Raw genomic sequence first — 24,522 nt, forward strand, 5'->3', positions numbered from 1 at the left:
GGCGAAATTTTTCTCCGGATATCGGCCATGCTCTCGGATATAGGCCGTATGAGACTCGTCACCATCGACCGGCGGCGCTCTTCCTCACGCGTATCACTCGGTCTGCATGCTTGTCTCGTTGGATTAGGAGTACTTCGTGGCTTCATCCATTGTTTCTAGTGTTTTTTTGTTTATTGCAACTGTGAAATAAGCCACTGTGGGGCCAAAGAAAGTTCAGTGTCAGCCCTTTGGGTAAAGAAGGTGAGAAAATATGAAAGTGGCGTACGTGTGTCTGACCTCGCCAGGATGTATGGCAAATCAACATCAACATTCAGTTCCATCCTGTTGAAGAAAGCAGAAATCAGTGAAGCTGATGTTGCGAAAGGGGCAAATATGCTAACAAAACAGAGGTCGCAAACAGTTGAGGATGTGGAGAAGTTGTTGTTGTGGATCGAGAAACAATTAGCGGGAGATAGTGTTTCAGAGGGTATAATTTGTGAGAAGGCAAGGCAGTTGCATGCGGATCTTGTAAAGAAAATGTCAGGAATAGGTGCTGCTGTTAGTGAATTTAAGGCCAGCAGAGGCTGGTTCAACAGAGTCGAGAAGTGTAGTGGCATACAGTGTTGTAAGGCATGGTGAGGCTGCAAGTTCTGACAAACGTGAGACCAAAGCATTCGTTCATGAATTTAAGGGGTACGTAGAGGCTGAAGAATAACTCCCCCAACAAGTGTTCAATTGTGACAAAACAGGCCTCTTTTGGAAGAAAATGCCAAAGAGGACCTACATCTTGCAGGAGGAGAAGGCACTGCCAGGACACAAGCCTATGAAAGACAGGCTAACTCTTGTTCTGTGATTTCAAAGTGAAGCCTTTACTTGTGTATCACTCTGAAAATCCCCAAGTGTTCAAGAAAAAAAAGATGAAAGAAGCAAATATGCCTCTAAGGATGTGGAATACAAATTCAAAGCAATTAAGGGAACTTATCAAAGAAGATTTCCCTGAAACTGAAATTCCTGATTGCAACAATATGCTGGGACTTAACTGGAACACACAGGAAGATACTTTGAGTCTCAAAAAGATAAACAATAAATCATGCAGTACACTCACTAAACGTAGTTTACTGTCAGAGGTATCACAATGTTTTGATCCTCTAGGACTCGTCTCGCCAATTACCATAAAGGGTAAAATGCTTATGCAAGATGCATGGAAGCTCAAAATTGGATGGGATGAGAACTTGCCTCTAGAAATGAGTCAAGCATGGGATGAAATATCCAGGGAGTTTAAGCAACTTCATCAAATTAATTTCCCAGACAAATAGGTCAAGAGGGAAACAAGTACACATTACATGTGTTCTGTGATGCGTCAACCAGAGGTTATGGCGCTGTAGCTTACATGAGTAATGCTGAAGAAAGTACACTAATTACTTCAAAGGCCAGGGTCGCACCCTTGAAGATCAGAACAGTACCACAACTGGAACTGACAGCACTCTATGTAGGTACAAAATTAGCTGTCTATCTCAACAAAGTACTTTATCATCTCACTATTGAAAAAACCGTGATATGGAGTGATAATGAAGCAGTTCTCCAGTGGTTAAGAAATAATAAGAATATTGGTCTATGTACGGAACAGAGTAGCAGAAATAAAAGAGATGCAGAGAGATTATCTCTTTCTCCACGTCTCTACCCAAGAGAATCCAGCTGACGTGTTGTCACGTGGTGTCCCACTCAAGAAATTTGTGGATAATAAATTATGGCTCCACGGACCGAACTGGCTCTCTAATGAAAATAGCTGGCCTCAGCAAAAAGCTCACATTATGCCAGAAGAAACAGTCTGCTTGAAGACAGCAGAAATAAGTTGTGTAAATACTGCTGACACAACAGAAATAGTCATTGATGGATCTAAATACTCATCTTTGGGTAAACTCTTAAGAGTTACAGCTCTTGTCTTTAAATTCATTAAAGGAATAAAACCTGATTCTGAATATCTTGAACCCATTAAATACTGGGTGAAACTAATACAGGAAGTTGTTTTCTCTACAGAATATAAATTTCTAGAAACACAAAATAAATCCCCAAAGAAACCTGTTATGATTAATTCTTTAGGACTTTATCTCGACTCAGAAAAGATTATAAGATATCGAGGAAGAATTCATAATTCTTCACTACCTAAAGAAGCCATACATCCAATATTGATCCCCAAGATTCATTGGCTAACAAAACTGATTGTGCAAAACGCCCACAATAACGTGTTACATGGTGGGGTAGCTGACACACTTTGTCATATACGACAATCCTACTGGATACCTCAAGGTCGACAAAGTGTGAAAAAACAAATAAAGGACTGTATTACTTGTCGTCACTACGATATGCGAGTATGTCAGTATCCAGGTCCACCTCCATATCCCTCTAAAAGAGTTTGTCATATCACTCCATTTGAGGTGACAGGTGTAGATTACACTGGACCAATAATTTTAACCAAAACAGTTGACAAAGTTCCCATCAAGGTGTACATCAGTTTGTTCACTTGTGCTACAACTAGAGCAGTACATCTAGAAGTAGCCACTGACATGTCTGCTGAAACCTTTATCAAATTATTCAGAAGGTTTGCAGCCAGAAGGGCATGTCCCAGACTGATGATTTCAGATAATGCAACGAACTTTGTTGCTGGTGCTGCTTATATAAGCAAGATCTTTGATCAACCAGAAATACAACAGATGCTGAATCAACGCAGTTGTTGTTGGAGATACATTCCTCCTAAATCTCCATGGCACGGTGGATTTTATGAAAGAATGATTGGCATTGTAAAACGTTGTTTAACCCTTTGAGGGTTTTGGTCGTACTAGTACGTCTTACGCGTAGGGGTTTTTGACGTACTAGTACGCATAAATTCTAGCGGCCTCAAATCTAGTGGGAGAAAGCTGGTAGGCCTTCATATGAAAGAATGGGTCTGTGGTCAGTGTGCACAGTCTAAAAAAAATCCTGCAGCACACAGTGCATAATGAGAAAAAAAAAACTTTGACCATTTTTTTGGAATAAATCAGCGACTTTGCAGTGTATTTTCGTATGGTATTTATTGTTGTATTCTAGTTTTCTTGGTCTCATTTTATAGAATGGAAGACATATTACAGAAATTGAGATGATTTTGACTGGTTTTACAATGAAAGGTGCCTTGAAATTGAGCTCAAAGTAGCAGAAATGTTCGATTTTTACCAAACTTCAAAAGTAAACAAATCGTGCCAAGCGTGCAATACACGTCAACTGGTGAGTCTAATATTCTTTCACAAGTGCACAAATAATATTTATACCATTTTTTACACTAATGCAGTAGTCTGCATAACAGTAAATCTTATATTTTTTGTGAGAATAAAAATTCAAAGTGGAAAGCAAAAGAATATAAGAGGGGCCTTGAGACGTGACTAATGACTAGAGGAAATGTCATTTTAGTGCCAGGAATGTCTTTCTTGTTTATTCTGGACCCTATTCGGAAATTGGCATCTTTTGAAATTTGTGTGAAATTGGCAAAATTGCTAAATTCTGACCACTGTACTGGATAGTTGAATTTCATAAATGGGTGGTTTCTTGCACCCATTCGATAGAAAAAATGGAGTTCTAGCGAAATATTCATGTTTTTTGTAGACTAGCACAGTGAAATTGGCCGAAAATGGGGCTCAAAGTGGGCAAAATCGCCGATGCGTAAACATCGCTGAGACTGCTAACTTTGCGAGAGCATAATTCCGTAAGTTTTCTATCAAATTTCAAACTTTTGGTGTCTTTATGATCGGGAAAAGATTCTCTATCTTTTCATAAGAGAATTTTTTTTTTTTTTAAATTTGGCCGACCCTGAGAACGAGTTTCGGAGAGGGCCTGTCGACCCTCAAAGGGTTAAGGAAGACTCTTCATCGTTAGAAGAATTCCGTACAGTTGTGACTGAAATAGAAAATCGAGTCAACAACAGACCTCTAACTTATGTTACCGATGATCTGGACAATTTAGAAGTGTTAAGTCCATCTCATTTACTCCATGGCAGAAGGCTCGAACCTGTTCCTCCCATGAATGATAAAGAAATCATAGAGGATCCTACTTATTTCGAACCTGAGCAACTCAGACGTAAATTCAAACACCTTAATAAAGTGATTGAACGTTGGGAGACAATTTGGCGAGAAAACTATCTCACCTCATGGAGAGAACACTTCTATGGAGCTGGTGTTCCTGAAAATCAAAAGTCCTTAAGATCTGGTGACATAGTGTTTATTGACAATGATGGTCCGAGGTCCCAATGGCCACTTGGAAAAATTGTGACCATATATCCTGATGCAAATGGAATCATCAGGACAGTTGATGTTTTAAGCAAAGGTGTAGTGAATAAGCGGACAATAAATAAACTAGTGCCGTAAGAATTACACAGTGTTGAAAACAAAATTAGTGATTCTCCAGAAACCACACAGACTAAAGCTGTTCAGAAAAGACAAGGAGCAGTGGTGGCGAGTGAGAAAATTAAATTAATGTTAAGTGATGAATAGTTCACCTGCAGCGAACCTCCGCCGCCCCCCAGTGTGGAGAAATTTTCTCCAGGAGGGGGGTATCAGCCCCCTTCAGCCCCCTTTAGCCCCTTTCAGCCCTGAGGGGCCCAGCCCTCTCAGAAGGGTTAAATATCTTGTTTACTGCTACAGCGAGTAATTGACCCCAGATGCAGTACCAATATGTGACATGGCTTGCCACTCCTTGCAGTCCAGTGTTGCAGAGTGTAGCTTAATAAAAGACAGTTCATCTCTTACCTTAGCAAGACAATGAAGGAAAATCCTGTACCCACTTTATTACCATGGTAAAGATAGTGTACATTGTTGTCTATGCTTAAGACAGCAAGAAACAAACATTCTGCTTTGCTTCATCGAGGAAGTGGCTGGGGGCAGTGACGGCGTGGGGCGCTGTGGCGTCTTCAGATTACTTTTGACTCTACTGAGAGTGACACTGACACCAGGATAACCAGCAAAGAACGATCTGTGCGTTAGTGTGAATAAAGTGTCTCATAAAACACAATAAACACTTAAGAGAAGTGTGATCAGCTTCTTTAGTGATAAGATTGTGAACAATAAAGACAAATCTTGTGGAACAGTGTACCAGTGTGCGTATTCCTAGACTATGGAAGACGTGGACATCCAAGGACACTTCAGCTTCTATCAAGTCACCGATATCTGTTGAAGGTGTGAAGAACACCATAGCTCACGCTACAAGAGCAAGGTAGGTTACGAATTTCTTGTAGTACGGGGGACTGCGCAGTTCTTGAGTCGCAAGGAGTTTGTAATCAACCTATAGTCGGCAGTTAGGTGCGGACTTTTGAGTCCACACAAGTAAGTTTGTCAGCCATCAGTGAATGAAATATGCTGACATAACACCCCTAGGGGTAATTTATAATCTTACAAATTATAACTCATTTACAGCCCGTTGAGAGATGACTTCCACAGCTTCTCAAGACCTCATCTGCAGGGGCGGCTGTGCAGGCGATGAGCTGTCTTTCTAAGTTAAGCACAAACTCTTTAAACTTAGCTGGTAATGCCATTTCTCAACTGCCTACCAGCTTTCTCTCGCTAGATTTGAAGGCACTAAAATTAGTGTGTACTAGTACGGCACCAACCCTGAAAGGGTTAATGCCACTTAGACCAGCTTAAGTCACTGGCCTTCTATCGCACAAAAAAATCTGTCCAGAGAGGTCTGTTTCTGGCGTCTCTTTAAGATTTCCCTGAAGTGGGACAAGGTTTTGTCACTGAACATGTTGCAGATATGGCTTGTTTCAGCTTGATCAGGGTGATATTTTTCCACAAAACCTTGCACCCTACTCCACATTGTGCAAATCTCCTTAATCTCTGAAGAAGGTGCCGCCTTCCCTCCCTCTTCCACATCCTCGCCTCTAACCTCCAACCCCATGGACTTCCCATATGACACAATACAGTGGACCCCCGCATACCGTTGGCATCACATAACGTTAAATCCGCATACTGATACATTTTATCACTAAAATTTTGCCTTGCATACCGCTAAAAAACCCGCTCAACACTATTCGTCCGAGACGCGTCTAATGTGCAGCCTGAGCCAGCCTCACATGTTCCGCCGGTGGCATTGTTTACAAGCCAGCCTCCGCGGTAACATCCAAGCATACAATCGGAACATTTCGTATTATTACAGCGTTTTTGGTGATTTTATCTGCAAAATAAGTGACCATGGGCCCCAAGAAAGCTTCTAGTGCCAACCCTGTGGTAAAAAGGGTGAGAAATATTATCGAAATACTGTGGTACCATGGTCAACTGCTGATGCTGCTGCTGTAGCACTGTCAGCTGCTGCTGCTGCTGTACCACCGTCAGCTGCTGCTGCTGTAGCACTGTCAGCTGCTGCTGCTGTAGTACCGTCTGCTGCTGCTGTAGCATCGTCTGCTGCTGCTGTAGCATCGTCTGCTGCTGCTGTAGCATTGTCTGCTGCTGCTGTAGCACTGTCAGCTGCTGCTGCTGCTGTACCACCGTCAGCTGCTGCTGCTGCTGCTGTAGTACCGTCTGCTGCTGCTGTAGCATCGTCGGCTGCTGCTGCTGCTGTACCACCGTCAGCTGCTGCTGTAGTACCGTCTGCTGCTGCTGTAGCATTGTCTTCTGCTGCTGTAGCATCGTCTGCTGCTGCTGTAGCACCGTCTGCTGCTGCTGTAGCATCGTCTGCTGCTGCTGTAGCACTGTCAGCTGCTGCTGTTGCTGCTGTAGCACTGTCAGCTGCTGCTGTTGCTGCTGTACCACTGTCAGCTGCTGCTGCTGTACCACCATCAGCTGCTGCTGCTGCTGCTGTACCACCATCAGCTGCTGCTGCTGCTGCACCACCGTCAGCTGCTGCTGCTGCTGTAGTACCGTCTGCTGCTGCTGTAGCATCGTCTGCTGCTGCTGTAGCACTGTCAGCTGCTGCTGTTGCTGCTGTAGCACTGTCAGCTGCTGCTGCTGCTGCTGTACCACCGTCAACTGCTGCTGCTGCTGCTGTACCACCGTCAGCTGCTGCTGCTGCTGTACCACCGTCTGCTGCTGCTGCTGCTGTACCACCGTCAGCTGCTGCTGCTGTACCACCGTCTGCTGCTGCTGTAGCACTGTCAGCTGCTGCTGCTGCTGCTGTAGCACTGTCAGCTGCTGCTGCTGCTGCTGTAGCACTGTCAGCTGCTGCTGCTGCTGCTGTAGCACTGTCAGCTGCTGCTGTTGCTGTACCACCATCAGCTGCTGCTGCTGTTGCTGTACCACCATCAGCTGCTGCTGCTGCTGCTGTACCACCGTCAGCTGCTGCTGCTGCTGCTGTAGTACCGTCTGCTGCTGCTGTAGCATCGTCTGCTGCTGCTGTAGCACTGTCAGCTGCTGCTGCTGCTGCTGCTGCTGCCGCTGCTGCTGTAGCACCGTTGTTGGTGTGGCTTATTGAGAATACCAAGAAACAATTAACCCCAGAGGGTTAGCCACCCAGGATAACCCAAAAAAGTCAGTGTCATCGAAGACTGTAACTTATTTCCATTGGGGTCCTTAATCTTGTCTCCCAGGATGCAGCCCACACCAGTCGACTAACACCCAGGTGAACAGGGAAAAACACCTGGAACTAGTGCTCATATTGGTGAATTTAAAGCCAGCAAAGGTTGGTTTGAGAGATTTAAGAATTGTAGTGGCATACACAGTGTGATAAGGCTGTTCTGGAAGAAAATGCCAAACAGGACCTACAGTACTCAGGAGGAAAAGGCACTCCCAGGACACAGTGTCTCATCAGTCATTGCTGCATCTTCAATAAAGGTTAGTGTCATTTATTCTTCATTTAGTAGAGTAGTACATGCACAATATATACTGTGCATGTACTACTCTACTATTGTGCATGTATCCTTCTCTTTGTGTGTAGGAAAATGTATATTTCATGTGGTAAAATTTTTTTTTTCATACTTTTGGGTGTCTTGCACGGATTAATTTGATTTCCATTATTTCTTATGGGGAAAATTCATTCGCATAACGATAATTTCGCATAACAATGAGCTCTCATGAACTGATTAATATCGTTATGCGGGGGTCCACTGTATATTCTACAACAGGCAGAGGGCTCTCAGGGTCAGCCTCAAACTCTTCAAAATCCCTCTCTTGGACACAATCTCGCCACAATTTTCTCCAAGCAGAGTTCAAAGTCCTGGAAGTCACTCCCTGCTAAGCCTTGCCTATAAGGCTTATGCAATGCAGTATATTGAAGCGATTCCTCCAGAACTCTCTTAGGGTCAAGTCAGTGTCTGAGGTCATTTGAAAGCACCTTTGAAACACTGGTGTAGTTTTTTTGAAGTTAGAAATGACCTGCTGGTCCATTGGCTGGATGAGAGGAGTGGTGTTAGAAGGCAAGAACTTCACTGTTATAAAATGCAAGTCCCTAAACAATTGGTCTTCCAGGTCTGGAGGATGAGCAGGAGCATTGTCCAGTACCAGGAGGCACTTGAGTGGCAATTTATTTTCCTGTTTTTTTTTTTTTTCACATGGGCCAAACACATCATTGACCCACTCTTTGAAAATGTGCCTTGTGACCCACACACAATCTATTCTTGACAACATTGTTTTTCTTGAACACGCTGGGATTTTCAGAGTGATACACAAGTAAAGGCTTCACTTTGAAATCCCCACTAGCATTACCACAGAACAAAATAGTAAGCCTGTCTTTCGTAGGCTTGTGTCCTGGCAGTGTCTTTTTCTCCTGCGTGATGTAGGTCCTCTTTGGCATTTACTTCCAAAAGAAGCCTGTTTCATCACAATTGAACATTTGTTAGGGGAGGAATCCTTGAGCCTATATGTACCCCTTGAATTCTTGCACAGATTTCTCAGCTAGACATTTGTCAGAACTTGCAGCCTCCCTATACCTTGCCACACTGTATGCCACTACGCTTTTTAACCCTTTCAGGGTCCAAGGCCCAAATCTGGAGTCACGCACCAGTGTCCAAGAATTTTCAAAAAAAAAATTTGTTATTTTTTCTTATGAAATCGTAGAGAATCTTTTTCTGAAGGTAATAAAACAAAAAGTACGAAATTTGGTGGAAAATTGACGAAATTATGCTCTCGCGAATTTTGATGTGTCAGCGATATTTACGAATCGGCGATTTTGCCGACTTTGACTCCCATTTTAGGCCAATTACATTATTCCAATCAACCAAATTCTTAGCTATTTCACTAGTATTACTTCTATTCTATCGATTGAGCACAAGAAATCGCCAAGTCAACTGTTTCAACTACAAAATAGTGATCGGAAATTGTTAATTTGGCCAATTTAACACAAAGTTCAAAATATTCCAATTTCAAAATAGGGTCCAGAATGAACAATGTAGGCATTCCTGGCACTAAACTAACATTTCCTCTGTTCATTAGTTATGTTTTGAGGCTTTACAAATAAATTCCATTTTGATTTTTTATTCACATAATGAATTTTTATTCACACCAAAAAATAGAAGATTTACTGTTATGCAATACTGTAATAATTGTATAAATATCATCACCATATTTGTGAATGTATATTAGACCCACCAGCTGGTGTGTATTAGACGTGTGAGGTTGTTTGTTTACTCTTGAATATCGGCAAAAATTTAACATTTCTGCTACTTTGAGCTCAGTTTCAAGCCATTTCCAGTGCTAAAACCAATCAAAATCATCTCTATTTCTGTAATATGTCTTCCATTCTATCAAATGAGACCAAGAAATCGCAAATACAACTATAAAAAACATACGAAAAAACACTGCAAAGTTGCTGTTTTAATCGAAAAATCATGATTTCATTTTTTTTCTCTCATTGTACACAGTGTGCTGCAGGATCTGTTTTATGTGGTGCACACATACCACATAGATGTATTCTCTCATATCTAGGCCCAAATGTACCACTCACAGTTTATCAGAGTGAGCTGAGCTCATGGCGTAGATCTACGGTTTGGACCCTGAACGTAAAGCCGTAGATCTACGGGACGGACCCTGAAAGGGTCAAATCTCTCAAACTAGTCTTTGCTGGCCTTAAATTCACTAATAGCAGCACTTGTTCCAGGCATTTTCTTTACAAGATCCACATGCAACTGCCTTGCCTTCTCACAAATAATCTACTCCACAACAGTATCTCACGCTAATTGTTTTTCGGTGATCCACAACAACAATAGCTTCTTCATATCTTCCATTATCGGTGACTTTTGATAACACATTTACTCCTTTCACGAAATTAACTTCCTTGATTTCTACTTTCTTTGCCAGGATAGAAGTGATTGTTGATTTGTTTTGCCTATACATCCTGGCAAATTCTAGTACTCGAACACCACTCTCGTACTTTTCAACACCTTCTTTCTTAAATTCCATCGTGTTTCTCGCTTTATTTACCAAAGGAACTTTACTAGGAACTTTCTTTGGGGTCATGGTTAGGTTTTTTGCAGTTGCACTTAATCGATAATCACGAAAAGCAATGAATTACGTATATCGAAATGTTTGGATGAATGAGCAGAAACTTCCTCACTTGCCCAGAGACAAAGCCAGACTGATGTGCGAGTGGCTGGTGGTGTCAGGTTGACGTGTCTCATACAGCTGATAACTGAAATAACGGCCGATGACCGAATTGGCCGATAAGTAGAACGGCCAATAACCAAGAGTCCACTGTACCTAAATGGGTATGTATCTAATTATATATCTAATAATATGTTCAAATGTACTGCTCAATTATAACTTATATCATTACAGTAAGAATTAATATTAGTCTGCCCGAAGTGCCTAGGTATGATAGTATATTAGTCTGCCCGAAGTGCCTAGGTATGATAGTGTCTTTTGTAATTAAAATTTTATAACGTGTAAATCACACATTGTAAGCTTGACTAGGAAATAAATATTTGAATTTGAATTACAGAAAATGTTACGCGCTATGCACCTGAAGGGCAAATACAAACATAAAACTGAATGTTTTAATTTTGGGTGGCGACACTCTTGAAGTGTCAGTAAGGGGTGATTCCTAGATTAGTGATGAATTCGTTTACCGACATGGTCTTAGGAACGGAACTCTGTCAGTAGTGGGGAGAGGCTGTAATGAGTGTACTATGTATGTATTTTACTTTTTATTGTTTTTAATGCCTAGTTCTATTGCTAACTTAATATGTGCTAGTGTAAACTTATCTGTTATTTATATGCATTTATAAGTGGAAAAAATGGCGTTCTGCTTTCCGGCAATGTCCGCTTTCTGGCGGTAGCCTAGAACCTAACCTGGCGGTAGCCTAGAACCTAACCTGGCGGTAGCCTAGAACCTAACTATATACAAAAACAGCCATCTATTGCTGGTTTTGTATATAGTACATTAATACAAGACCAGCAATAGATGGCTGTGAATCGCTGAAGGTTTATGAAGTGAACAAAATGTAATAGGCACTTGAATTGTCAATCAAATTTTAAATCCTGTGAAGAAGTGCCGTGAGAGTTATAACTTAGGTGGCTGGCTATGGTACTACATAACTTCATGCTGTTGCTGAAAAAAAATGAATGGTAGTTTTCCAACATTTGGTACATAAAAATATCTTGCCAGGACAGTTCAAGCAGGATGGTTTGGCTTTTATTCCCTGCAGATTTCTTGTGGCTTTAGAATACAAACCATAGGTGAGATGACGTGTATTAAAAACAGACCAGTTTAAAAAGTTATCATGGTTGGTCTGTGAACTTCAGATATGGTGCATTAGATTGTCTACCATGCCAGTTAAATTTCAAAGCTCTTTTTGCTGGTTTTAAAATTAATGCAATACCACTTTTTTTACAGGGTTGGGAGGATGGAAGCTAAAAGGTGAACAGTTTGAAGCTATAGCAACTGTAATCTTGAGAGTCCCTGGCTATTTCATTCTCGATTACTGGTATCAAAATGATGTCCGCAACTGTATTCCTCGGTCCTTGGCATGGGCAGATGTCGTATCATCAGGCTTTGCAATATTCGGTGAGTTTTGTTCATGTATCTTGTATATTTCTTTTTTAGTGGGGTTAACCCTTTCACTGTCGAGACCCTTGCTCACAAACTTGCTCTTGGTGTTGAATTTAAAAAAAAAAAAAATTCTTATGAAATGATAGAGAATCTTTTCCTGGTGGTAATGAAACCAAAAGTATGAAATTTGGTGTAAAACTTGTGGAATTATGCTCTCGCAAAGTTAGAGGTCTTGGCGATATAAACGCATTGGCCATTTCGCCCACTTTTCGACCAATTCCATTGCTCCAGTCAACCAAACTCGTAGCCATTTTGCTAGAACTCCGTTTGTACTATCGATTGAGTACAAGAAACTGCCCATTTACTGACTTCAACTACCTAGTAAAGTGGTCAGAAATTGGTAATTTGGCCAATTTCACACAAATTTCACAAGATGCCACTTTCAAAATAGGGTCTAGAATAAACAATGAAGACATTCCTGGCACTAAAATAACATTTTCTGTGTTCATCTCCAGGCCCTTCTTGTATTACTCTTGCTTTCAATTTTGAATTTTTATTCATAAAAACAGAAGATTTACTGTTATGCAGACTACTGCATTATTGTAATAATTGTATGAATAATGTCAACCCATCCGTGACTGCGTATTAGACTGGCCAGTTGGACACGTATTGGATGGTGATGTCATTTGTTTACTCTTGAACATTGGCAAAAATTGAACATATTCACTAATTTGAGCTCAATTTCAAGGTACTTTTCATCATGAAACCAATCAAAATCATCTCTATTTATGTAATATATCTTCCATTCCATCAAATGAGACAAAGAAAATGAGAATACAACCATAAATACCATATGAAAATACACCACAAAGTCGGTGTTTTACACTAAAAGCACGGTCGGATTTTTTTTTCTCAATCACTGCATGCTGCAGGATTTTTTTATACTTTGCACACTGACCATGCAGACCCATTCTCTCGCATGTAGGTTTACCGACTTTCTCCCGCTAGATTTGAAGCCGCTAGAACTTTGGCATAATAATTTAAACTGTCCAAACGTAGATCTTCGTTAGTGCTGCTAACACTCCAAATGTAAATCAATGTTTTATTTTTCCTGCCTCCAAATTTGGCACAATGGGCCTGAGATGCTTGGTCAGTATAGAATGGGTTTTAACACTCGGTGTGTGCAGTATTAAAAAAATATGGGACCACTTAGTACCTTGTGGGAGTACCACTTCAGTTGAGTGCCAGTTAGAGCAAATAGCATGGCAAACACCAGGGATTCACTGATGTCATGTCGTATTAACACTCCACTTTTAAGAAGAAAGTGATGTTGACCCCAAGTTTAGTGGCTTTGAGATGGATGTGGCCACAAGTGGTTGAGGAAATATCAAAAACCTCGATAATAACCCATGTACAACATTTGTGCAACATCCTTACATTTTTCATACCACTGGTAGTTTCATCCTTCCAGAATGTCCTATGCCCTAAGTAAAGAGAAATGATTCTAGAACGTGTAATGCATATTTGGCTGGCCAGCTGGCTGACTGACTTTGGTTGTCTCTGTCTGTATCTGTCTCTGTCTCTCACAGGAACACACAAATACAGTTATTATACATAGTGTAAATTACCTACGATAACCCAAAAATTCCAGGCAGTGCTATACATTGCTTGTAGATATAAGGCATAATAAGCATGACTGGCAAGTAATATGCATTTTCACTTGATCAGGAATCAGACATGACGACTTTGTGTGTAATACCTGTTGGTTTATGAGCCGCTCTCTGAGACAGAGACAAGCAGACGGAAAGACAGAGACAGACATACAAACATACACGCAGACACACGTGTGCGTGCGCGCGCACACACACACACACACACACACACACACACACACACACACACACACACACACACACACACACACACACACACACACACACACACACACACACACACACACACACACACACACACACAGAAAGACATAAGCAGAGCTAGATAGACAGACAAACATACATGTTTGTGTAACAGTGAAAACAAATAAAGCCGGGGTTCCCTGGAGCAGTGCACATTCAAATGTCACTCCACTGCTGCAGTGTCAGGAGTTTAGTGACACTTGTCTTTACACCATGCTTCAAGGAGTTCATGTATACTCCAGCATGTCTAAAACAATGCCGAGGCCTATAAGTACTTTGTATATACAGTGGACCCCCGCATAACGATCACCTCTCAATGCGACCAATTATGTAAGTGTATTTATGTAAGTGCGTTTGTACGTGTATGTTTGGGGGTCTGAAATGGACTAATCTACTTCTCAATATTTCTTATGGGAACAAATTCGGTCAGTACTGGCACCTGATCATACTTATGGAATGAAAAAATATCGTTAACCGGGGGTCCACTGTATTTCTAGACAATAGTAAATGACCAAGGCAGGTGAAAATGTTCACCTGTCGGAGTGTTTGTGACAATTTGAGAACTGTTTCAGTACCTAATATTAGTGTCAGAACAGAGATTGGCTATGAAATCACAAGAACTGCTATAAATTGTAATTATCAGAACATATTTTTTTTTTTTCAACAAACCAGCCATATCCCACCAAGGCAGGGTGGCCCAAAAAGAAAAAGGAAAGTTTCTCTTTTTAAATTTAGTAATTTATACGAGAGAAGGGGTTACTAGCTCCTTGCTCCTGGCATTTTAGTCGCCTCTTACAACACGCATGGCTTACGGAGGAAGAATTCTGTTCCACTTCCCCATGGAGAACATAAAAATTATATAAATTAAAATAAAAGTGGCAGGACTCGATGCTGCCATCAGGTGAGCATTCAGAGCTAACTTTGTGGGCTTACACGTATCTCGGTAAGTACTGATCCTAATTTTTTTTTGTCTTATAACATGTAGAATAATGCCCTCTTCATTTAAAACAAAAATAATTTTTTGTTTTTTTTCTCAAAATATTCGGAGCGCTGGGTGAGTAAACGTAGATGTAAGTTTGGACAGTTTAAGGGTTAAATTTGATGTATTGCCTTCATGTCACCATATTATCTTGCTTGATAGCAAAATCAGATACATTTTGTCTTATATTTTAACTTAATTTCTTTGCAACAATAAAAATGCAGGAGGTCCCTGCATTTGCAGGTCACCAGGCAGGGTAGGATTATCTTCCTCAATTTAAGACCAACTTCAAGGAGGGATATACACCAGGTCAAGTCTAATGTTGGAAGGACTGTCCTCTTATTCCTCTTGGATCATGCCAAATCTGCTTCTGACGACAGATTGATTCTGTTCTTTGCAAATGTCTCGGGCAACAGAGGGAACTGTAAGATGAAGACTGTGCTTCTTGATTGCTCTCTTAACCAACTTACTGTTGTTCCAGACAGTATGCTGCGATTTGTTTCTTTAACCCTTTGACTGTCACAACCCCAAATCCTGAGGTGTCTCCTGGTGTCGAAAATTTAAAAAAAAAAAAAAATTCTTATAGAGAATCTTTTCCCGATGGTAATGACACCAAAAGTACGAGATTTGATGGAAAACTTATGGAATTACGCTCTCACGAAGTTAGCGACCTCGGCGATATTTACAAATTGGTGATTTCGCCCAATTTGAGCCCTATTTTCGGCTAATTCCATTGTTCCAGTCGACCAAACTCATAGCTATTTCTTTAGAACTCCATTTGTTCTATCGAGTGAGCACAAGAAACTGCCTATTTACCGATTTCAACTACCCAATAATGTGGTCAGAAATTTGCAATTTAGCCAATTTCACGAAAATAAAAAAATGTGATTTCAAAATAGGTTCCAGAATTACCAATACAGACTTTCCTGGCTCTAAAATAAAATAAAATTTTCTCTGTTCATCAGTCATGTGTCCAGGCCCCTCTGATATTACTCTTGCTTTCTGTTTTGAATTTTTATTCAAACAAAAAATAGAAGATTTACTGTTATGCAGACTACTGCAAGATTGTAATAATTGTATAAATAATGTCATCCCATTCATGACTGCATATTAGAATGGCTACTTGGACATTTATTGGAAAAAGACCTCATTTGTTTACTTTTGAACATCGGCAAAAATCAAACATTTCCCCTACTTTGAGCTCCATTTCAAGGTTCTTTTCATAGTAAAACCAATCAAAATCACCATTATTTCTATAATATTTTTCCATTCTATCAAATGAGACCAAGAAAACGAGAATACAACCATAAATACTGTAGACCGCCTGTACTGTCTGCACAGACAGCCTATGCTGTCTGCTAGCTTAGTTCATATTTCACGGCACTCAGGTGCTGCCCTCTCTAGGCCTGCCCAGGTCAGTGGGATGCTGGTCCCACTCGTTCTCACTCACTCAGCGGCCTAGACTCAGACGACAGGTCCTACTCCTCTCTCCCTCGCTGGGCATGGCCCTCTCTGACCATGTGCACTTAACACACTGCCTGTGTACCCCACGACATTGCAAATAAAGTAAGAACCCTCCGCAGCCCTATAATTGACTCGATGCCAATGCATCACACCAATAAATTCGTTCACATTGGTGGGAAGCGGTGGTCACAGCAAGTGTGTTTGCCCGGAGAGAGGAAGGAAGAAGGAATGAAGTTGGTGTTCACTTCATCACCCCACACAACAAGCATCCGTCTCTCAACGAGTTATCCTTATGTCGTGTCTGCACGTCTCAGCAACCAGACACAGTACAAGCAGGATCTAGCCAAAATTTGCCGAATTTCTTCAAGAATTGTGACCCCACGCTACAGCGTCCCATGCTGTTTCTCAAGTCACGTGTTCAGTGTCACTTGTATGTTCTGCCATTGTTGTTCAGCTCAGCACAGCTATTTAAGCAAGCCAGAGGTGAGTTTTGTGGCAATTTCATCGTCCAGTGTGAGTGTGTCCCTGTGTTGTGGGTGGGAGAGTGGAAGTGGCCGTTTCCTCGCCTCGCTCATGCTCGCCCTACTCTCACTCACCCGTCTACCACCACTCACCCTACTCGCTCCTTCTGCTGTGTTTTCTGCTGTTTTCCGTGTGAATTCATTGCCATAGCTGTGTATCCGAGTGCCCGAGGCCACTCGAAGCTACGTGGATTGCCATACCACGTGGATCAGCATGCCACGTAGATCATGATGCCATGTGGATCCCGATACCACGTGAGGTGTGGACGACGCCACACGGATCTACAAGCCACGAGAGTTACCGAGCCAGACGTCCCAGGCCACATGCTGTGGTCTGCTGCTGCCCAACTTCATGACGTCACGATGTCTGCCTGACGTCACCTCGAGATGTCTGCTGACGTCACAGTGCTGCTGACGTCACGCCTGACATCACATGATGTCACATCGAGTGTTTCAGTAATTATGTCAGTATTGTCGAGAAGATTGAGAGAATATATATATCGTGTTAATTAATTCCTCTCAGTGTTCTCAAATGTTAGTGTATGGCTTAGTGTCAATTTTGTGCACAGAAAATCATCATTTGCTAGTTTAAGCCATGTTGTACCGCACGTACTGTGGGTGTGTGCGTAAAGTTTTCCATGTGTCCAGTGTGGTCTTGAGCCCAGACCCCAGAGTAGCACCACTGTTGTCACCCGGTGTGACCAGCGCATTTGACAGCTGATATTAGTCAGCCCTGAGCGTATGAGCCCCTTGTACAGAAAGCTCTTATGCTCGTCACTCATAGATGTTCTGCAGAATCGTACCTGCTACGATTCCCATCGAGATTTGTTTCACTTCACCTCCAGACCTTCAGAGTGCAGCTATATGTAGAGAAACAAGTCTGGGGACGCTTAGACTAACCTCTGCTATAGCTCCAAATGTCGAGAGAATGACACTCGTCAAGCCGCAGTTTATGCCCTGTCGTCAGGTGCTGTGTCAGCCTCCTGTCACAGCTTCAGTGAGTTCCTGCACAAAGATGATGTCACTTTGACTGCTAGCTCACTCACTGCAGTATGGTGTATGATGTTACGACTCCCTGATGTTTCACCCAGTCGTCTCTGCCACGACTCGCTCCACGACTTGCTCCACACTCACCGGCAGTGACAGCCCCAGCGACAGTACAGTCGAGAAGTGTCCTCCTGAGTCGCTTGCCAGAAGTCCTGCCCAGTTGCCGAGTTTTGACGACGCCTTGCTCGAGGGTACCAGCATGTCGTACCCCAGGTTAAATGAAACCTGCAGTGACTCCTACGATGACTGCTTCACCGTTCTAGAGGAGACCGTACCCTGTTACGTCACAGCTCAGCTGCAGCGATGTCTCCTGTGTTGCAGTATCTGTCCAGACGCAGGAAGGCGTGCAGTGATGCACATCGACGCTCGCTGCCTTTGACCATGTTGTTTAGTACACCCCACTTGTTTTTTCTTCCCTCCCTGTAGGAAGTTTTTTTTTTCCATGTCCATATGTATATAAATATTTTTATTGTGTGTTCTGTGCCCTGTTCCTATGAGAGAGAGACCGAATTGTTTTTACCACTAGTATTGTCGCGTCGGGATGACACGAGGTAGGTGGCCAAGCAAATGTAGACAGCCTGTATTGTCTGCACAGGCAGCCTATGCTGTCTGTCAGCTTAGTTCATATTTTGCAGCACTCGGGTGCTGCCTTCTCTAGGCCTGCCAGGTCAGTGGGACGCTGGTCCCACTTGTTGTCACTCACTCAGCGGCCTAGACTCAGACGACAGGTCCTACTCCTCTCTCCCTCGCTGGACATGGGCCTCTCGGGCCATGGGCACTTAACACACTGCCTGTGTACCCCATGACATTGCAAATAAAGTAAGAAGCCTCCGAAGACCTTTATCATTGAACCCCGCTCTGCAAGAGACCAAATAATATCGTTCACAATAGTATTCAAAAATGGACCACAAAGTCAGCATTTTAATTAAGAAAAGCGGTTGGAGTTTTTTTTTCTTCTCATTAGGCACTGCGTGCTGCAGGATTTTTTTTATATGGTGCACACTGACCACACAGACCCATTCTCTCACATGTGGGCCTACCAGCTTTCTCCTGCTTGGTTTGAAGCCGCTAGAATTTGAGTATATATACGTCAAGCACAGTGGCTTGTAAGACATATATATATATGACCGAAACGGTCAAAGGGTTAAATGAGGAAAATTGACTCTGCAAACGAGCAAATCCAGTTGCAAGCAAGGTCGTGAAACGGATTAAACTCACAAGTAGAGGATCCACTGTATTTGGAATAATACTGAGCGGTTCGATGGAAGTATGAAGAGGATATGGGATAAAAGTACCATCCTCCTGGGGGCTTGTATTAGAGAAAACAGAGTGTAGCACAGGACTGTGATATACACTCATAACGCACCATAAAACTGGAACAAAAAAGCTATTTTCTCTACATAGATTATCAAACATAGCAGCTTGTGTGTAGAGAACCTAGGATAACTCAAAAAAGTCAAAGTGGCTTATTTGCAGTACCTGGCTTGGGCTTGCCATATATAGTGGACCCCCGGATTATGAAATTAATCTGTTCCAGAGAGAGACTTATCCCGAATCTGTCTTATTCCAAATTAATTTTCCCCATAAGAAATAATGGAAATCCATTTAATCCGTTTCAGACACCCAAAAGTATTAAAAAAATGTTTTCTTCATGAAATATACATTTACCTACACAGAAAACAATGATACATGAAGAATACAACAATAGTAACATCACACTTACCTTTATTGAAGACATGGTGATGTATGGAAGATGGGAGGAGGGGAGAGGATGGAAGAGTTTACAAATGTTGGGAAGGGGAATCCCCTTCCATAAAGATTTCAGGTACCAAGTCCTTATCCTGGGTTACTTCTCTCCTTCGTTTTTTAATGCCACTAGGACCAGCTTGAGTCACTGGACCCCTGTTGCTCAAAAAAGTGTTCCAAAGAGGTCTGTTTCTGGCTTATGTTAGGAATTGTGTTGGGAGACAGGACAAGATAGTCCTTCAGTGTGACACTAATATCAGCTCTACAGCTTTCCCCCCCCCCCAACCAACCGGCTGTATCTCACCAAGGCAGGGTGGCCCAAAAAGAAAAACGAAAGTTTCTCTTTTTAAATTTAGTAATTTATACAAAAAGGGTTATTAGCCCCTTGCCCCCAGCATTTTAGTCACCTCTTACAGCATGCATGGCTTACGGAGGAAGAATTCTGTTCCACTTTATGGCTTATCTAGCACAATTCATCTAATATGACATAAACAATATGTATTTATAGCATAGAAACATGATATATACTCTAGAATGAATAAAATATGGCATTAAGAATGTCATGCTTGTTGTTGGGTGTATAAGGGCCACTGAAAGATAAGCTTTACATAGTGGTGATGAAGGCAGCAGAGGCAGCAGTGTTAGTCAGTAGCTCTATATACCTCCAACAACAATGGAGGAGTCAATTTCATGCTGTCCTTTTTCTATTGATTAATCACTTAACTTACTTGCTAAAGTTAATGCTACATTTTATTGCTGGCTGGCACTATAGCCTATATAGACTCCTGCTGCTTTAGTATCGTACATATTGCTGAATCACTGAAAAAGGCACATTCTCCCTTTTCTCTTAGCCCTTTACCAAAGGGCTGGCTGGCACTAGAAGATTTCTTTGGGCCCATGGTGGCTTATTTAGCAGTTAAAAGCACTAAAAAGAATGGAATAATGCAAAATGTATCATGTGAATGCATGGGATCGTCCTCACTGGCTGGTAAACAATGACACACTAAAACATTACTTATTCTCGTGACATCTTAATCGGGGGGTCCACTGTATGATTTTTGGTAAATATTTTTTCTCAGTTGTTTGTTGGGCTATCTTATTGAAACTTGGGCACTGTATGATGGAAAGATGCTTCTTAACCCCAAAACTGTCCAAACGTAGATCTACGTTGACGTGAGTAGCGCTCCGATCTTGATTTTCTCCATTTGAAAACATGTAAAACCAGATGTAGATCTACATTCGGAGCACTACGCACGTCAACGTAGAGCTACGTTTGGACAGTTTAAGGGTTAACATAAAAGAATTAAAGAAATCAAATGATAAATAACGGAGTTCGCTTGTCAGTCATTAGCTGCTCCTTAGTGGTATATTTTTGTATGGTTTTTATGGTTGTATTCTCATTTTTTGGTCTCATTTGATAGAATGGAAGATATATTACAGAAATAAATATGATTGTGATTGGTTTTATAATGAAAAATACCTTGAAATTGAGCTCAAAGTAGCGGAAATGTTCGATTTTTGCCAATGTTCGAGTAAACAAATGACGTCATCATCCAATACACGTCTCACTGGCCAGTCTAATATGCAGTCATGAATGGGTTAACATTATTTATACAATTATTACAATAATGCAGTAGTCTGCATAACAGTAAATCTTCTGTTTTTTGTGTGAATAAAAATTCAAAATGGAAAGCAAGAGGGGCCTGGAGACGTGACTAATGAACAGAGACAACGTTATTTTAGTGCCAATAATGTCTGCATTGTTTATTCTGGACTCTATTTTGAAAGTGGCATCTTTTGAAATTTGTGTGGAATTGGCCGAATTGCCAATTTCTGACTGCTTTATTGGGTAGTTGAAACAGGTGAATGGGCAGTTTCTTGTACTCAATTGACAGAATAGAAGTAAATAAGTAAGTTTATTAAGGTATTCACAAATAGTTACATAGATTATCATACATAGCAGCATGTGTGTAGAGAACTTAAGACCATTGTGTAGTCGATGGGTTTTAACTCACAAACCAACTAGCCATTTTGTATAACAAACCAGAAACAAGAACAGATCTTGCAAGAACCCTTGCAAGAGTTGCACTGAAGCGATGGTTCAATGCAACGCTTGTATAAACCTTGCTGAATTTAAGCAGTACTACAGAAGGAATACTGGTGAAATAGCTATGAGTTTGGTAGACTGGTACAATGGAATGGGCCAAAAATAGGGCGTAAATTGGGTAATCCGGCAAAGTTGCTAATCCAGCACCCTACAGGTACCTGGAGTTTACCTGGAGTTTACCTGGAGAGAGTTCCGGGGGTCAACGCCCCCGCGGCCCGGTCTGAGACCAGGCCTGATGATACCGGATTAGTGATGGCTGACTTGTACATATGCATTGACTAAGCACCTTTTGTCCTTGCAAACTTTTAACCCTTTGACTGTTTTGGTCGTATATATACGTCTTACGAGCCACAGTGTTTGACGTACGTATATATGTATACTCATAAATTCTAGCGGCTTCAAATCGAGCAGGAGAAAGCTGGTAGGCCCACATGTGAGAGAATGGGTCTGTGTGGTCAGTGTGCACTATATCAAAAAAATCCTACAGCACACAGTGCATAATGAGAAAAAAAAACTCTGATCGTTTTTTTTAATTAAAATGCCGACTTTGTGGTCTATTTTCGTATAGTATTTAAGGTTGTATTCTCGTTTTCTTGGTCTCATTTGATAGAATGGAAAACATATTATAGAAATAGAGGTGATTTTGATTGGTTTTACTATGAAAAGAACCTTGAAATGGAGCTCAAAGTATGGGAAATGTTTGATTTTTGCCGATGTTCAAGAGTAAACAAATGATGTCATTGTCCAATAAATGTCCAAATAGCCATTCTAATATGCAGTCATGAATGAGTTGACATTATTTATACAATTATTACAATATTGCAGTAGTCTGCATAACAGTAAATCTTCTATTTTTTGTTTGAATAAAAATTCAAAATAGAAAGCAAGAGTAATATCAGAGGGGCCTGGAGATGTGACTGATGAACAAAGAAAATGTTATTTTAGAGCCAGGAATGTCTGCATTGTTCATTCTGGACCCTATTTTGAAATTGTCACATTTTTATTTTTGTGAAATTGGCCAAATTGCAGATTTCTGACCATGTTATTGGGTAGTTGAAATTGGTAAATGTGTAGTTTCTTGTACTCAGTCGATAGAAAAAATGGAGTTCTAAAGAAATAGCTATGAGTTTGGTCCACTGGAACAATGGAATTAGCTGAAAATAGGGCTCAAAGTGGGTGAAATCGCTGATTCGTAAATATCGCCGAGGTCGCTAACTTCGCAAGAGCTTAATTCCATCAGTTTTCCATCAAATTTCGTACTTTTGGTGTCATTACAATGGGGAAAAGATTCTCTATCATTTCATAAGATTTTTTGTTTTTTTTCGACACCAGGAGACACCTCAGGATTTGGGGTTTCGACAGTCAAGGGGTTAATATTGCATCCAGGTACCTTGAGCTACACCACAAGTCACTAATTACATTACAGTGGTCCCCCGCTTTTCGTAGTTCCCGGCAATCGTAAAATTCACCAATCATAGGGGTATTTTCGTATAAACATGGACTCGCTTTTCATAGGTTGACTCGCGAGTCGTAGTTCATCCGAGACGCTTACCCACGGCGTGAGCCAGGGCGGCAGCCAGTCTGGCATTGTTTACCAGTGAGCGAAGGTCCCCTCACGTGCTCCAGCGAAATATTTCATAATATTCCATTTATTTTAGTGCTTGCAAGTACTAAATAAGCTACCATGGCTCCAAAGAAAGCTCCTAGTGCCAAGCCTGTGGTAAAGGTGAGAAATACGATTGAATTTAAGAAAACCATCATTGAACAATATGAAAGTGGTACAAGTGTGGCCGAACTGTCCAGGATGTATAAGAAACCCTACACAACCTTATGTTCCATAGTGGCCAAGAAAAATGAAATAAAGGATGCTGTTGTTGCAAAGGGAGTAACTATGCTGACAAAAATGAGATCACCAGTACTGGAAGAGGTTGAGAAGTTATTATTGGTGTGGATAAATGAGAAACAATTAGCAGGAGATACTCTTATGACTTCGTTTATTTGTGAAAAGGCTAGGCAGTTGCATGAAGATTTGGTAAAGAAATTGCCTGCAAATAGTGGTGAAATGAGTGAATTTAAGGCCAGCAAAGGCTGGTTTGAGAGATTTAAGAACCGTACTGGCATACACAGTGTGGTAAGGCATGGTGAGGCTGCCAGTTAGGACCACAAGGCGGCTGAAAAATAGGTGCATGAATTCCAGGAGTACATTGAGGCTGAAGGACTGAAACCTGAACAAGTGTTCAATTGTGATGAAACAGGCCTCTTTTGGAAGAAAATGCCAAAGAGGACCTTCATTACACAAGAGGAAAAGGCAATGCCAGGACACAAGCCTATGAAAGACAGGCTGACGCTAATGTTCTGTGCTAATGCTAGTGGGGATTTCAAAGTGAAGCCATTACTAGTGTACCATTCTGAAAATCCCAGTGTTCAGGAAAAACAATGTTATGAAGAGTAAATTGTGTGTGTTTTGGAAATCTAATAGTAAGGCACGGGTCACGAGGGAAATTTTCGTCGAGTGGTTCAATGAAGTGTTTGGCTCTAGTGTGAAGGAGTATCTCCTGGAAAAGAAATTGGATCTCAAGTGCGTGCTAGTAATGGACAATGCACCTGCTCATCCTCCAAACTTGGATGACCTAATTTTCGAGGAGTTTGGGTTCATCACAGTAAAGCTCTTGCCCCCGAATACCACTCCTCTCCTCCAACCCATGGACCAGCAGGTTATTGCAAAACTCTACACAAAAGCAATGTTTCACAGGTGCTTGACTGTGACCACAGACACTCGCTTGACCCTAAGGGAATTTTGGAGAGAACACTTCAGCATCCTCCACT

General features: G+C 41.5%; 1 protein-coding gene across 2 annotated transcripts in view; it reads left to right on the forward strand.

Moving 5' to 3' along the window:
• Positions 1–24,522, forward strand: part of LOC128688550 (RING finger protein 145) — a 76,180-nt gene that overhangs the window by 23,265 nt on the left and 28,393 nt on the right. For both annotated transcript variants that reach the window (XM_070084683.1, XM_053776403.2), the window contains exon 2: positions 11,761–11,931. In XM_070084683.1, coding sequence (XP_069940784.1) covers positions 11,761–11,931 — 171 coding nt within the window. The remainder of the gene's footprint in view (positions 1–11,760; positions 11,932–24,522) is intronic.

The sequence above is a fragment of the Cherax quadricarinatus genome, chromosome 13 (genome assembly GCF_038502225.1).
Source record: "Cherax quadricarinatus isolate ZL_2023a chromosome 13, ASM3850222v1, whole genome shotgun sequence".
NCBI classification, from domain to species: Eukaryota; Metazoa; Arthropoda; class Malacostraca; order Decapoda; family Parastacidae; genus Cherax; species Cherax quadricarinatus.